We start from the raw sequence: 16090 nt of genomic DNA, 5'->3' as shown, positions 1-16090 counted from the left end.
CAGTCATTCACTTATAGATAGAGGTGTCACTGTTGCGTGCCATGAAGTAGAAGGAAGAAGCATGATCCGTTCTTTGTGGGAAACAAAAGCTTGCTTCTCGATCGTGATCGAGTACTACATGCATGCATGTAACTTCAGCTATGGTGCTTTAGCAAATTATGAGATACAATGACAAACAAAACAAACAAGCAAATTAAAAAGAAGAAGAAGAAAGCAGTTAAAATTGAATGAGATTATAGAGAATACTGAACAACGTACAATTTCATAGAGCGCTGTCCTTGAATAAAGGAAAAAAAAAAAAATTCTTGCATAGTTTGTCATAATATACGTCTGTCAAGAGTTGCATTGTGTATATATATAACTTTTCTCTACAGTCATATAATTTTTGACGATACATCAACTAGAAAACAAAACTTCAATCTAATCGAACCAGTACACTATGAATGCTTTTTATATGAGCTACATCCCCAACTTAAAATATTAGTATGCTTTGATTTGTACATTATCACTGTAAAAAAAATTAACGGTTTATGATTCTTATAGTTTATAGGGCCACCATTGAACAACAATTTCTTACGTACAGCTCGGTCTTACTGTTTTTCCTCTTTCATATTTTGTCAAAATAAATATTGTTGTTTTGATAAGAGTTATATATTTTCTTACAATACATCAACTCAAAATATGACTTCAATGAAGATTGATGCAAGGAATTGAATTTCGTACCCTATGAAGGTACTTTTTTAACTTCTAGATTTTAACCGTGTATTATTAATTATCAAATCGTCTATAGTAATACTATCGAATATGATTTATTAGAGTTCAATAGAATGAGATTCGAGTACTCCCTAAGCACGGTTGAACTTATGACTTTTTGACTAAGTTCTATACTCTCATTTTGTCAGAACAAAGTAATGAAATCTTTGAAATGAGAAGATTGTCAACGTTCAACAACAAACGTAGAGAAGTGTTTATCTATTTTATTCAAATATCCCATGACTAAACTAGCATTTGTTTGACACGTCAGAGTTCAAACCGAAGCACTTAAGAAGATGCTAATTAAGTACAGTCTTAACATTGTTCATTGTCAAGATCATGTCATTGTTCTTAGCTTTGGTGGATCCAAAATTGACATTTTGAAAAGCTACATCTTTTGGTGGTCTTCCTCAAACAGCCATGGCCCAACCACCAACTTCAGCAGTGCACCATTCCTGGCTTTCTCTTCCCTCTGTAGGATCATTTACCTGCTTTCTAAAAATAAAGAAAAAGATAAGTTTGCTTTGGAGCTTTTTAACCCAACATTTTATTCCTTGAATCAAGAAAGGGATAGATCTCTAAGCTCCTTAAAGCATAGGGGTAAAAGGAGCTTTTGTTAACAAAGTAAGACTATCCTAGTCTTTGTTGTTCATGCAAGAATGGTCCACCCCTCTCAAATCTTGGATTAATTAAATCCAAAACTGATCACCTACTCACTCTTTTTGAGTCATTTTTCCTATAAAGAGCCAAAAGGGTTAGTAAAGCTGGTGTCACATAAAGAATCATAGAAAGCAAAGGGGTAATTAAAGAAGCGTAATAATGCATTCCATGGTGAATAGTAAGTAGATTCCTTAATGCAGTGAAGAACCCAAAATTAGGGTTGGTGCCAATAAATTCAATGGGTTTGGTATTTCAAAAATTATAACATAAGATCAAAAGGAGATATGGTGGTCCTTTTGACGCTGTGTAGCATCAAAATGAGGACAGGTTGGAGCTATCAAAATGAAAGCAGGACCTCTTCTGATTTCTGGAAAATAAAAACTTCTCCTACATTGTGCTTAATTGCTTCATCACAAAGTTTTGGGTCCCCATTGTGCAGTAAGGTGTATTTACTTGTACCATGTTAATCAATGTGCCCTGTCTACTGGGGCTTTTAGTTATTACCAATGGTACTTTGCAATGATAAAGACCTAAACTTTAAAGTTGGGACACACCTTGCTATGATGCATGCCTCCATAAACAGCAGTTCATAATTTAATACCTGCTAGTCCAAATGAGAAAATTTGTTAATAATCCAACAATGATAATGTTCTGAATGCTCGGATGAATTTATATTACTTATGACTAGGACAGACACAAAGCGAAATAGTTCAGTTCACTGCCTTTTGTATTAAGATTGATCATATTATAAATGTTTCACTCATGTGTGTAAATTTCACTATTTATACTCAATTTTTCAATCGAGCTGCAGGCATTCACAAATTTAAATAGAGGCATGTGGGCGAGTGAACAGAACCGTCCAACTCAAATATTATTGTTACTTATTAAGGCAACTACTCATTGCTTCATTATTTTCTTTAAATTGAGAAACAATAAGATGTTCATTGAAATGTTTCAAAGACGGAAGAGAAATATCGAATGTGATAAGTAAATGAATAAAAGATTGCTCATGTATTGATGAACCATAACTTTGTGTGAACTGAAAAAAGTTTTCAAAGAATTTATGGATTTTGTCACTGGAAGAAGATTGACTCAAGTCATTAAGTAAATTTTACTCAAGCGTTACAGCCAGTAATATTATATTGTAAGGAGCACTTAATAAAATAAAACAAGAGGGTTTGCAAAAAGTCAATCGAAATCTCAGAGAGGGTTCTGTAACCCCCCAACTCCACCTACATGTCATGTAGCCAAGATGCTATTCGCCTCCTCCCTTTCTTTGTTTCTTAAATGAGAGCAGCGCAGAGAGAGAGAGAGAGAGAGAGAGAGGGAGAGGGAGAGAGAGAAGCAACAAAACAAGAAGGCATTTAATCATTTCTCAGAGCCTTAATTTATATATCTTTCAGCTGCCGCAGATCACCTCCATAATTTACAGAGCATTTTGGTACCAAAGCTAGCTGTAGTAGCCTTTTCACATGGCCTCTCTTACTCGTCACTTACGCTCTCTCTGCTCTTCTTCTTCTTCTTCAGGAGAGAGATGTGGGTTATGATTATGAACCACACACTCCACAAAAAACATGACCTCCCTAAACCCCACTCCTCTTCTTCTTCTTCTTCTACTTCTCACTCTTCTAGCTCAATGCTCTTCTGGGCTCGACACAGACGGTCTTCTTCTCCTCTCCTTTAAACTCTCTATCCTCCAAGACCCTCAGCGAGTTCTTCAAACTTGGAACCCCTACGATACAACACCATGTTCATGGCGAGGTGTGACCTGCGCCACAATTCTCACTCCTCCTGAAAATATCTTCTACCCTAGAGTCATAGGCCTAGCTCTGCCCAGCTCTGCGCTTGTGGGTTCGATCCCTGCCAATCTTGGCATGATCGAACACCTTCAAAGCCTCAATCTTTCCGACAATTCCCTCAATGGGTCTCTTCCGCAGTCTCTGTTCAACGCAACCCAGCTTCAAGTTTTGGACTTGGCATTCAATCGAATACTTGGTCCGCTACCAGAAACCATTTCAGGGCCCAAAAATCTCCAGCTTCTTAACCTCTCTGATAATGCCTTGGAGGGGAAGATACCCAGTAATCTTGCTTCTCTGAGCAACTTGACTGTGATTTCTCTCAAGAACAATTACTTCTCCGGCGAAATTCCGACTGGGTTTGCAGCCGTGGAGGTTTTGGATCTGTCTTCGAATCTGATCAACGGATCTCTGCCGTCGGATTTCGGCGGCGACAGTCTCCGTTACTTTAACGTCTCCCACAACGGAATCTCCGGCGCAATCCCAGCTAACTTCGCCGAGAAAATTCCCGGTAATGCGACCCTTGATCTCTCCTTTAACAACCTCACCGGCGAAGTCCCGGAATCTCCGGCTTTCTTGAACCAGGAAACGGCGGCGTTTCGCGGCAACCCTGATCTGTGCGGCGAAGCAACCGAGAACAACCCGTGCCTTATTCCTTCTTCCCCTTCTTCCAGTGCACCCAATTCTCCTCCAGCTTTTGCCGCAATTCCCAGAACGAGAAATTCCACCATCGCAGATGAAACCTCGCCGGGATCGTCGGAAAAATCCCAATCCGGGCTCAAAGCGGCGACGATCTTCGGAATCGTGGCCGGCGACATTGCTGGGATTGCAATTATCGCGATGGTGTTCTTGTACATGTACAGATTGAGGAAGAAAAAGAAGGAGAAGGAGAAGACAACAAGCGGCGACGTCACTACGTTGAAGAAAGAAGCCAACCCTGTAGTGACGGATTGGTCTTCTTCTTCATCAGAATCAAGAGGGTTCACGCGGTGGTCTTGCTTGAGAAACAAGAAGGGCGAACCAGACGAGCAGAGCTCCGATTCCAGCAGCTCTTACAGCGAAGAAGCTCAAACGGAGCAGAATGGTCAGAAGGGTAGTGAGAGTAGACGGCAAACAGAGCAAGAACAGAGCAAAGGCGGCACATTGGTGACCCTGGACGGCGAAAAGCAGCTAGAGCTCGAGACTCTGCTTAAAGCATCAGCTTACATTTTGGGTGCTACTGGTTCTAGTATAATGTACAAGGCGGTTTTGGAAGACGGGAGTAGTCTAGCGGTTCGGAGAATCGGCGAGCATAGTGTCGACCGGTTCAAGGATTTCGAGAACCAAATCCGGCTCGTAGCGAAATTGGTCCACCCAAATCTGGTTCGAGTTCGTGGGTTCTTTTGGGGAGTTGATGAAAAGCTCATCATCTATGATTTCGTCCCAAATGGCAGCCTCGCCAATGCTCGTTACAGTAAGCTTTGTCTCTCTGTTTCTGCTCTGTTTTTTGCTCTGTTCTGCTGTTTTTTGTGTGCGCACGTTAGTAGAATACAGTAGGTTTTTGCTGAGTTGCGCATTGGACGTTGACGGTGTAGGGGTTTAACTGATTAAAGTCAACCATATCTGTGCGGTGGTCTTTTCTAGTTTACTCTCTTTCTGGTGCTTCTGATAATGATACTGCGAAGCCAATTATTTTAGGAACACATAATATGCTATGTTTTATGTTTGCTCTTTGGCTCTTCGATACTTTCCATATCTGTCTTCTCATTTTTGTTTTGATATGGGAGTCACATAATGTGACAAATTCTAAATGATTCCGACAACACTTGAGCTATAATTGAGAGGTACGAAGCTAATTCTGGCGTCTGTGAAAATGTTTCAGGGAAGGTGGGCTCGTCGCCTTGTCATCTACCATGGGAAGCGAGGTTGAGGATAGCCAAGGGGGTGGCCCGTGGGCTGGGGTACCTCCATGAGAAGAAGCACGTCCACGGGAATCTCAAGCCCACCAACATTCTCCTCGGCGCTGATATGGAGCCCAAAGTCGGTGATTTTGGCCTCGAGAGGCTCTTGTCCGGTGATACGAGCTACAAAATAGGGAGCTCGACTAGGAATTTCGGAAGCAAGAGGTCGACGGCTTCACGTGATAGCTTTCAAGATTTCGCGTTAGGGCCCAGTCCGGGCCCTAGTCCGAGCCCTAGCTCGATGGGGACGTCGCCCTATCATGCGCCCGAGTCACTTCGGAGCCTAAAGCCCCACCCCAAGTGGGATGTGTACTCATTTGGGGTCATATTGCTGGAGTTGATAACGGGAAAAGTTGTGGTTGTGGATGAGTTGGGCCAGGGTCTTGGGCTAGCCGTCGATGATCCGAACCGCGCTTTTCGGATGGCGGATATGGCGATTAGAGGCGAGTTGGAGGGCAAAGAGGAACCCTTACTGGCTCTCTTCAAGTTAGGGTACAGTTGTGCATCACCAGTTCCACAAAAGAGACCAGCAATGAAAGAAGCCCTACAAGTTCTTGAGAAATTTCCATGTTCACCTTCATCATCATATTATTATGGCCACTTATAAATGTTTTGAACACTTAATGTGTAGAGAGTTGTATGTATGATTGACTAGTAGTTTTTCCTCTTCTTCTTCTTCTTCTTCTTCCGTTTCTTAATTCCTCTTAAGCCTTTGTAGTTGGTTCATCCTCCACATTTTTTCTGTGAATCCATCTGTTTTTGAGAATATTGGCCCTTGTGATTCCAGTATCGATTGGCTAATAATGGTGTAATAGTCTATCGGAAGTCAGCAATATTATATGGTGATACAAAGATCGAATTATTGTACATGATCTTATATTATAACATCATAAGTTCATAACAATTCTACCTAGAGAAACATAATAATGCTAAATGATTCTCCAAAAAAAAAAAAAAAAAAAACATAATAATGCGAAAGGAGTAAACCGTTTACATAATAATGCGAAAGGAGTAAACCATTTAATAATTTACATGTCAATCAATGTCTCAATGATATGGTTTCTGCTCACCCAGTCAAAAGTCCTGAGTTAGATAGTGACTCGCATGGAAAAATCAAAAATCTCATCATCTTGACAGTGTGATCCAGCACTTCTAACATAACTGCAGTGAATTACGTGTTTTCCCTGCGGATGAGTGAATGTCAAGAGGGCACTTTTAACGTAATTTGTTACAGTGATCCGGCCAAAAATATTTCCGTAAAAAATACAAATTAGCATATATGAGAGTCTATGAAAAGACTAGTATTCGCTACAGATCTTCGAAGTCATAAGTTCAATTTTAGCCACTAGTATTATGTGTGTGTGAAATCGTTGAATCGATCAAACAAGCAGTCAAGCATCTCAAAGCTCCTTTATTCCTCTCTTCTACATGAGCTTGAGGGACTTGAGAGTCTGCCTTCAAAGATAAATAATGACTCCTCGTTTGAATGATTTTTCAGTTATATTTTCTAAATTTTGGATAGTGGTTCCGGTATGTCATATTTGTTGAAGGAAAATCAAGTTTAGTGTGCCTTATCAAACTAGGAATAGGAATAGGAGAGAAGGTTCTAGATTTCCCAATCCTACACGGATTGGTATTCCTTGTAACATTAGATTATGCACTTTGTAATCCCTATATATAGGGCTCCTATTCTCTATAATGAAACACACTTCTCTCATCAATCTCTCTCAATACCAATATACTTAAACACGTTATCAGCACGAGCCCTAAACCACAAAAGCTAAAACCCAAAAACCCTGAAAAGTTCTTCCCACCGAAATCTGCCGCAAGCCCCTGCAGCACCTAGCCCCTTGCTAGCCCGCCTACTACTGCAGCCCTCTCGGCCTACCCACCTGCAGCGCACCTCCGCAGCCCCTGCTGCCCCGCAGCCCCCGCTGCCCACCTGCCCCTGCAGCGCACCTCCGCAGCCCCTGCTGCCCCGCAGCCCCTGCTGCCCCGCAGCCCCCGCTGCGCACCTGCCCCTGCAGCGCACCTCCGCAGCCCCTGCTGCCCCGCAGCCCCTGCAGCGTATCTGCTCCTACCGCGCACACCTGCGCACGCTGCTGCCCCTGCAGCGCTACTGCCTCTGCAGCTCCTCTTTTCTTCTGCTGCAACTCGCTGCCACTGCAGCATCTCTGCAGCCCCTGCTACCCCACGTCGCTGCAAACTTCTACACAACTTGCTTCGCTCCATCACGCCTGCATCGACACGCGCGTGATCCAAATACAAGTAGGTATTCAAAAGAGTAAGTTTTAAAGTTCCTATAATTTGAAGTTAAATATTTCTTCTTTTTCTCGGGGACTTAAAAACCTCCCTTCTTCTTCATCCCACCTTTCATAGAACGTGGGTTCGATTCAATGCGGAATCGTGGGGATTCACGCAATTAACGAACTAAGAGCGTTCGTAAGACTTCGGACTAAGAGCGTCCGCAAGCATCGATTTATGACCTTATAAACATCATTGTTTCGGTCTAATCCAATTTTCTTGGAAATCGATTTCTTGGTAGCATAGCTCGGAAATCTTAATATTTAGTTGTCGTGGAAGTTTTAAACTCCGAAACTAATATATTTCTTCTTCTTATTTCAGGATGTCGAAACTTGACTTTCCTGCACTTACCTCAACTGGCTCGGAATATCATAGTTGGGCCACGGATGTTGAGCACCATCTCACTTCAAAAGGGATCCTACCCTTAATTCAAGCTCCTAATCCTACTCTCATATTTGAGCGTACGGCTACGAACAATGCCACCGCCCTCATCTTGATGAGGCGCCACATGGATAAATCACTCCGACTGGAGTACATGGCAATCAAGGATGCTAGAGAATTATGGGTCGCGCTAGAAGAGCGATTTGGTAATATCAAGGATACCCTCCTCCCTGACTTGAAAGTTCAATGGGGCAATCTACGATTCGCCGACTTCAAGTCTGTAGCTGAATACAATTCAGAAGTTCTACGCCTCAAAACCATGTTGGGGTTCTGTGGACAACCCGTCACAGAACAAGAACTAATTGAGAAAACTCTCTCCACCTTCCCCGTCTCAGCAATTTTGCTCTCAAAGCAATATCGAACGGAGTTCGATACTAGACGGATCACGAGATTTCATCAGCTCATTACTATTATGTCTGTAGCTGAAAAGCATGATAATATCCTCGTGAAGAATTATAATTCAAGGCCTATCGGAACTAAGAGCGTTCAAGAGGCGAATTATAATAATGCACCCAAAGGAGGGCGCAAGGAGCGGAACCCTAAGAATAAGGGACACAACGGACGTTCTGGTCCATATAACCGCCCTACAAAGGAAGGTACTCGTCAGAATGAAGGACGATCACGTGGCAATACATGGCAACGTGGGAGAGGAGGCCGTGGGGCTCCAGGACATGGAGGAACCACCCAGGGCCGTGGGAATGGCGCCAACTCCTATGGGGGACGCCACCCAAGTGCAAACAATGCACCTCAATTAAAGGGAGGAAATCACAATGACATGTGTCATCGATGTGGATCTAGTGAGCACTGGTTCAAACAATGCAACGCAAGCAAACAATTGGCTGCGCATTACAAGGCATTTAGAGACTTCAGAGAGCATGAAGCCAACTTTGCCGAAAATATAGAAGAAGATGGTGATGATGTCAACGTCAATCTCACCATAGCGGACTTCAAATCTGACAAAGAATTGCACAAGGATGCTGCAGATTTTGATTAGTATAGTCCTTTACTTTTCCAAGAATTATGTAATGGCTATTATGCCTTAAATCAATAAAATGACTTATTGTATTAACTCTTTCCCTCTAGGCGTACTCAAGAGTACTTGTGATGTCTAGGCAAGGTTTGATCTGAGAGAACGGTTTTAAAAGTGAGCAACGCTCCACCAAAATCTCGCCTTACCTTACCTGGTCACAACTAAATTGAAATTACCGAAAGGATTGAGTGACTACGATTTGTCTACGGTTTGATTTTTATATTGGATTAGATTTTGGTCAAGAAACTTTGATGTAATCATTGGCTATTATTAATAAAGTCTCGATTTATTTTATTCAAATGTCTTGGACATATTCTAAATTCGAACTTTATTATTTTTCAGTATGTTTCCCGGAGAGCTCGAATGCCTCGTGGATAGTGCTACTACACATACCATCCTTCGAAACAGGCAGCTATTCCTATGGATGGCGCCTACTCGATCTTCTGTGACTACGATGGCTGGACCATCTCAATTGATTCATGGTCGAGGACCAGCTCAATTTATGTTGCCTAATGGCACTACCTTGAATGTCACCGAAGCTCTTTATGCTCCTAGGGCAGGAAGAACCCTATTGAGCTTCAAAGATATAAGAGCCAATGGTTTTCATGTGGAAACACATTGTGAGAATGGACAAGAGTTCCTTTGCATCACCTCTAATGACTACGGACATAAACGAGTATTAGAGAAACTTATGTGTCGCTCTAGTGGGTTGTATGCAACCACTATTCGAGTCATTGAATCCAACCATGTCATGAGAGATGATTTATGGGATTCCGACACGTATAGGCTTTGGCACGACCGTTTGGGACACCCAGGTCGTGACATGATGATCCGTATATTAAAGACTTCACACGGACATCCCTTTTTCAGAACGAAAAGAAGTAAAACTCGGTTTTTGGACACCGAAGGAGCCCCTGCGCCTCACGGCGCCGTTCACCCCCAAATCCGGCCATCCTTGGCCGGCGCCGCCTTCTCCCTGCGGCCTCAGGGTGGCATTGACGCCACCAAGGGTCCTTTGTCTCCAACTTTTACTTCTAAAGTCACTTGTGACTTTGTGGCTCAACCAAAATCCTCATTGGTTGTTTCTAAAGCCCATCATTCGTTCTGCAAAGCCTGCTCTTTAGCAAAGTTAGGATCAAGACCATCCTATGCAAAGGACACCAAGGAAAATATACCATTCTTGCAAAGAATTCAAGGTGATATTTGTGGACCTATTCAACCACCATGCGGACCATTTAGATATTTTATGGTGTTGGTTGATGCATCGACACGCTGGTCACATGTCATGCTATTGTCCACAAGGAACGCTGCATTTGCTAAACTCCTAGCACAAATAATTAAGTTACGGGCTCACCACCCTGATCATCCCATTAAGTCTATAAGATTAGACAATGCTGGGGAGTTTACATCAAAGACTTTTGATGATTATTGCATGTCCATTGGGATTGATGTTGAACATCCTGTTCCTCATGTTCATACCCAAAATGGTCTCGCAGAAGCCACCATTAAACGACTTCAAATGGTTGCTCGAGCATTGGTGATGCGCACCAATCTCCCTATTTCTGCTTGGGGCTATGCAATATTGCATGCAGCCGTGCTTATTCGTCTGAGGCCCACTGCCACTCAACCCTTTTCTGCGTCCCAGATGGTGACTGGGTATGAGCCTAATGTCTCACACTTACGCATATTTGGGTGTGCAGTTTATGTGCCAATTGCGCCTCCACAGCGCACCAAAATGGGTCCTCAACGACGATTAGGCGTTTACGTTGGTTATGATTCTCCAACGATTATCCGCTACGTAGAACCCTTGACAGGCGATCTCTTTACCGCTAGATTTGCGGATTGTCACTTCGATGAGACAGTCTTCCCGTCGTTAGGGGAGATAAGAACATCAATGTTCAACAGGAACGACAGGAATTGTCGTGGTCTGTCCCCACTATGTCTCATCTTGATCCCCGAACCGCACAGTCAGAAATTGAAGTGCGGAGAATTCTCGATCTTCAGAACGTAGCAGATTCGATGCCTGATGCGTTTTCTGATATCGCTAAAGTGACGAGATCACACATACCTGCTGCAAACGTGCCTGCAAGGATTGATGTCCCTAAAACTAGAGGACATGACGCTAACTCAAGAGGATTTGAGCATGGCGCCAACGTCCCCTCTCACAGTGATGGTGACGTTGTGGCTAGGCCCATGGCTCCTGCCAGGAAGCGCGGGAGGCCTATAGGTTCGATGGATTCTCGCCCAAGAAAGAAAGCGAGTTTGGCACAGAATAATCCATTAATCATCGATATAAATAATCCATCTCATGAGAATATTCCGGATTATGGTTATGTCCAAGAGACATCATTGGGGGACGCTCCAATGTCAGAACCAACTCCAGAGAATAGAGAGATCTCCATAAATTACACTAGTGTACATGAGATGATGGATAGAAATTCTATGGCGATTGATGATGCATTTGCATATCATATTGCAAAAGGAATTATAGAATATGATGATATCGAACCTCGCTCTGTTGAAGAATGTCAACAAAGAGCGGATTGGCCTAAATGGAAAGATGCAATCCAGGTTGAATTGGATTCACTAACAAAGAGACAGGTATTTGGGCCTGTAACGCAGACACCCCCAAGTGTAAAGCCTGTTGGCCATAAATGGGTCTTTGTTAGAAAGCGTAATGAGAAAAACGAGGTTGTTAGATACAAAGCCCGCCTTGTGGCGCAAGGTTTCTCACAACGCCCTGGAATTGACTACGAAGAGACATATTCTCCCGTAATGGACGTTATAACGTTCCGCTACCTTGTCAGTTTGGTAGTTTCCGAAAAACTTGACATGCAGCTTATGGATGTGGTTACAGCATATCTCTATGGGGATCTAGATTCAGAGATATATATGAAGGTTCCAGATGGACTTCAATTACCCAAATCAAGTGGCTCTAAACCACGGAGCGCGTTTTCAATAAGATTAAAACGCTCACTATATGGATTAAAACAATCTGGACGGATGTGGTATAACCGTCTAAGTGACTAATTGATTGGGAAGGGATATATTAACAATGAAATATGCCCATGCGTGTTCATTAAAAGAACAAGTTCCGGATTTGCAATCGTAGCAGTTTATGTCGATGACATGAACCTAATTGGAACTCTAGATGAGTTAAAGGAAACTGCTAATTACTTGAAATCCGAATTTGAGATGAAAGATCTTGGGAAAACACGGTTTTGTCTCGGTTTAGAACTCGAGCACCGTAGTGATGGAATCTTGATCCATCAGTCTGCATATACTCAGAAAATTCTAAGGCGCTTTAATGAAGATAAAGCAAAGCCTGCAAGTACTCCCATGATCGGCCGTAGTCTTGAGCCCGGAAAAGATCCGTTTCGTCCAAGGGATGAGGACGAAGAACCCCTAGAGGCCGAAGTGCCCTATTTAAGTGCAATAGGCGCATTATTGTACTTAGCTCAATGCACAAGACCGGATATCTCATTCGCAGTGAACTTGTTAGCTCGACACAGCTCTGCGCCAACACGCCGCCATTGGATTGGTGTAAAAACCATCTTTCGATACCTAAGAGGTACGATTGATATGGGCCTATTCTATCCCTACAGAGAGAAAAGGAGTGACGGAAAATTGGGATCGGACCCAAAAAGGCAAAACGCCCCCTTCCATGGAATGGCCGCCGGCCATGTTGCCGGCGCCGGCGCCGCCACCGCTCATGGTGGCCGGCGTTCTCCTATCTCCCTCCATCAAAACGACAATGATGTCTTGATGGGTTTTGCTGATGCAGGGTACCTCTCTGACCCTCACAAAGGTCGCTCCCAAACTGGTTATGTCTTTACCATGGGAAGCACTGCGATATCTTGGAGGTCTACAAAACAGACCCTTGTTGCTACTTCCTCAAATCATGCAGAGATTATTGCTCTACATGAAGCTGTACGTGAATGTGTATGGCTAAGGTCTGTAATTCGACACATTCAAGGAAGTTGTGGTTTGAAGTCTACCACAGATGAACCTACATGCATTTATGAGGATAATGCAGCTTGTATTGAACAAATGAAGTTAGGTTTCATCAAGGGTGACAACACCAAGCATATATCGCCTAAGTTCTTTTATAATCAGCAACAACAATCACTTCTAAAGATTGAAGTGAATCAAATCCGATCAGAGGATAATGTAGCGGACTTATTCACTAAGTCGTTACCTAAATCCACCTTCGAGAAACATGTGAAGAGCATCGGATTGAGAAAGTTATCCGAACTCCCACGATTGTAGCAATCAGGGGGAGATATCGACATCAGGGGGAGTTATGATGTCTACATGTTCGATCTCGAAGAGTGAAGGACGTGTTGTGCTCTTTTTGTCCTTCGACCAGGATTATTTTTGTCCCACTGGGTTTTTGTTACCTGGCAAGGTTTTTAACGAGGCAACGGATGAAGCGTCACCACCAAGTTTGAGCGGCACAAGGGGGAGTGTTGAAGGAAAATCAAGTTTAGTGTGCCTTATCAAACTAGGAATAGGAATAGGAGAGAAGGTTCTAGATTTCCCAATCCTACACGGATTGGTATTCCTTGTAACATTAGATTATGCACTTTGTAATCCCTATATATAGGGCTCCTATTCTCTATAATGAAACACACTTCTCTCATCAATCTCTCTCAATACCAATATACTTAAACAATATTCTGATATTCGGACGAGTGTACGCAGTTTATGGTTATATCTTGCAGCTTATGACGCAAAGCTTTTGGTGAGAACTAACGTATCCCTTGTTTACAAAATTATAGTCCAATAGAGCCACCGTTTGGGGAAGCTCAAGGGAGTGAGTGAAGCAACACTTCTGATGGATCACATCACCAATAGGCGCTTCCGTTGAGTTTTCTAGAAGTGTAATGCTTCTCTTGGACCTTGGTTTTGTATGAACAAGGAACATATTAGTTCTTCTCCATAAGTTTGTGACATTGCCCGTGATTTACGAGTCCAAATCATCGTTATCCGGCACTCGAGTACTACTTGATCCAAAAAATTTTGACGACAAGATCAGGAGTTCTTGATCTATTTTAAGATATCGTTCTCTAAAGGTGAATGTTCTCTAAAGCAAGAGAAATATTTTAAAAGAGATACATGAAAAAAGACGAGCTTTGAATTGCTTCTCTACTCGATGCAAAGTTCCCCCTATGCATAAACATGTGAATCCAATAATAACTGTTTGGCTATAAATAAGATAGAGAAAAATTCAGTCACCGTCCCCAAACTATGCTGCCAAGGCCAATTTGATACCCGAACTCTCAAAAGTATCAATGTGATACCCAAACATGTATTTTGACATCAACGTGATACTTCCGTCAAAAAATCCTAACGGAGCCGTTTGTTTGCTGACGTGGCACGCATGTGGGCCCCAAAAAAATGTAAAATGACCAATTTACCCTTTTTTAATTCATTTTTTTCCTTTTCATTTCTTTTTCTTCTTTCTCTTCTCCTTCTTCTTCTTCTTCTTCTTCTTTTCATTTCTTTTTGTTCTTTCTCTTCTTCTTCTTCTGGGATTTTCCTCTAGCCAAACCGCCGCAACTTCCGCCGCAAGAACCGCCGCAACTTCCGGCGCAAGCTCCACCACCACATTTCCTTACTTACCTGACATCGTCATCAACCACCAGCCACCCACCGCAATTTAATGATTTTAATTATCAATAGTACAATACAAGCCAATACAATTTGATAGCTCGATCAATCTAATCACGGTGAAATTGCCAAGCAACGGCAGCACCCAACCAACGAATCGGTCAACCAAGCTCCCAAGCATAACATGTTTCTGTCTTCAACACAGTAACTCACCAAGAGTTTCAGAGAGAGACTTTAACATTGAAGAATCAGAAATCGAACAAGAAAATAACCAAGAGTTTCTGCTTTGCTGCTTGAGGAAGAGAACAACCAAGAGTTTAAGGTTCTTCGATTGAAAATCCAGAAAGTAATGGAGATGTTCATGAGAGAGATTGATTGAAAACCCAGAAAGTAAAAGCCCAGACAGATCGATTAGAACATTGCTTCGTCGTCTCCGATCTTGTCTCCCCGCCTTCTCCAAGCCTCCCGGCGGCTGGTCCTCCCTCCACAAGCTCGCCGTTCTGCTTCTCTTCAATGTGAACACACCCAATCACAATCACAAACCCAATAACCATAACATCAACCATCCTCAATATCACACACCCAGAATTTACCACCAAAAAAGAAATCTAATCTTTACCCAAGCCGTCGATGAACACACGGCCACCGCCACCATCAAGGCCGCTTGACCACTTCCGCCACTGAGACTCCGACGCCACCTCTGCCAGCAGCCGCCCATAACCCTCGACGTCGTCGTTTTATCTGAGGAGCGACACTCCCCTCTGCCCCTGGTTCATAATTCGCCGTTGGGGAGCAGCTGCAAGTGGGAAAACAACGGCGTCGTTTTGGATCCATCCTTGTAGTCTTCGAAATCGACGGCTGCGGCGGCATCGTCGTCGTTGATGTTGGTGTTCGGATCGGCTGGTCGTGGAGGTGTACCAATAGGTACTATGGATATGGAGGCATGGTGGATAGTGAAGAAATCAAGGATGAAGTTGGTGAGAGAGAGGAGACGGGGGTTGAGAGAAGGAGAGAGAACGAGATGGGGGTTGAGAGAAGGAGAGAGAGCGAGAGACTGATCCAGAGGAGACGGGGGTTGAGAGAAGGAGAGAGAGCGAGAGACTGATCCGAAAATCAGAACCGAGTTGGGGCGATGGAGCTTTGTGCTTCGTTTTTTTTTTTTTTTTTTTTTTAAAATCAGTTAGGAGTAAAAGACTATTCTGCCCTTGATAAAAATAACATATAGGACCCACGTGCGTTCCACGTCAGCAAACAAACGGCCCCGTTAGGATTTTTTGACGGAAGTATCACGTTGATGTCAAAATACGTGTTTGGGTATCACATTGATACTTTTGAGAGTTCGGGTATCAAATTGGCCTTGGCAGCATAGTTTGGGGACGGTGACTGAATTTTTCTCAATAAGATATTAGAATGTCTTCATTGGTATTCTCTATTTATTTGTTAAATTTGTTGAAAATCGAATTGGTGCACTATAGACGGATGTGATTGCCGTTAGAGGGAGGACACGCAAAAGCACTTTGGTTAGAGGCTACCTTCTACTAGGTTTTCGTATG

General features: G+C 43.0%; 1 protein-coding gene across 1 annotated transcript; it reads left to right on the top strand.

Moving 5' to 3' along the window:
• Positions 1-2639: 2639 nt before the first annotated feature.
• Positions 2640-5825, top strand: LOC112188351 (probable LRR receptor-like serine/threonine-protein kinase At4g37250). Its single transcript, XM_024327449.2, has 2 exons — positions 2640-4662; positions 5071-5825. Exons 1-2 carry the CDS (start codon positions 2988-2990, stop codon positions 5754-5756), a joined length of 2361 nt encoding a protein of 786 aa, XP_024183217.1. The 5' UTR covers positions 2640-2987; the 3' UTR covers positions 5757-5825.
• Positions 5826-16090: the final 10265 nt, after the last annotated feature.

The sequence above is a fragment of the Rosa chinensis genome, chromosome 2 (assembly GCF_002994745.2).
Source record: "Rosa chinensis cultivar Old Blush chromosome 2, RchiOBHm-V2, whole genome shotgun sequence".
In the NCBI taxonomy this organism is placed as follows: domain Eukaryota; kingdom Viridiplantae; phylum Streptophyta; class Magnoliopsida; order Rosales; family Rosaceae; genus Rosa; species Rosa chinensis.
Note: the sequence above shows the minus strand (reverse complement) of the source record. Positions and strands in the feature narration are given on the sequence as shown.

Bases quoted from the DNA above. Each gene is read 5' to 3' on its own strand.
- LOC112188351 (XM_024327449.2), top strand. From the start codon at position 2,988: ATGACCTCCCTAAACCCCACTCCTCTTCTTCTTCTTCTTCTACTTCTC. The intron at 4,663-5,070 runs GTAAGCTTTGTC...AAAATGTTTCAG, and splicing joins CCTCGCCAATGCTCGTTACA to GGAAGGTGGGCTCGTCGCCT.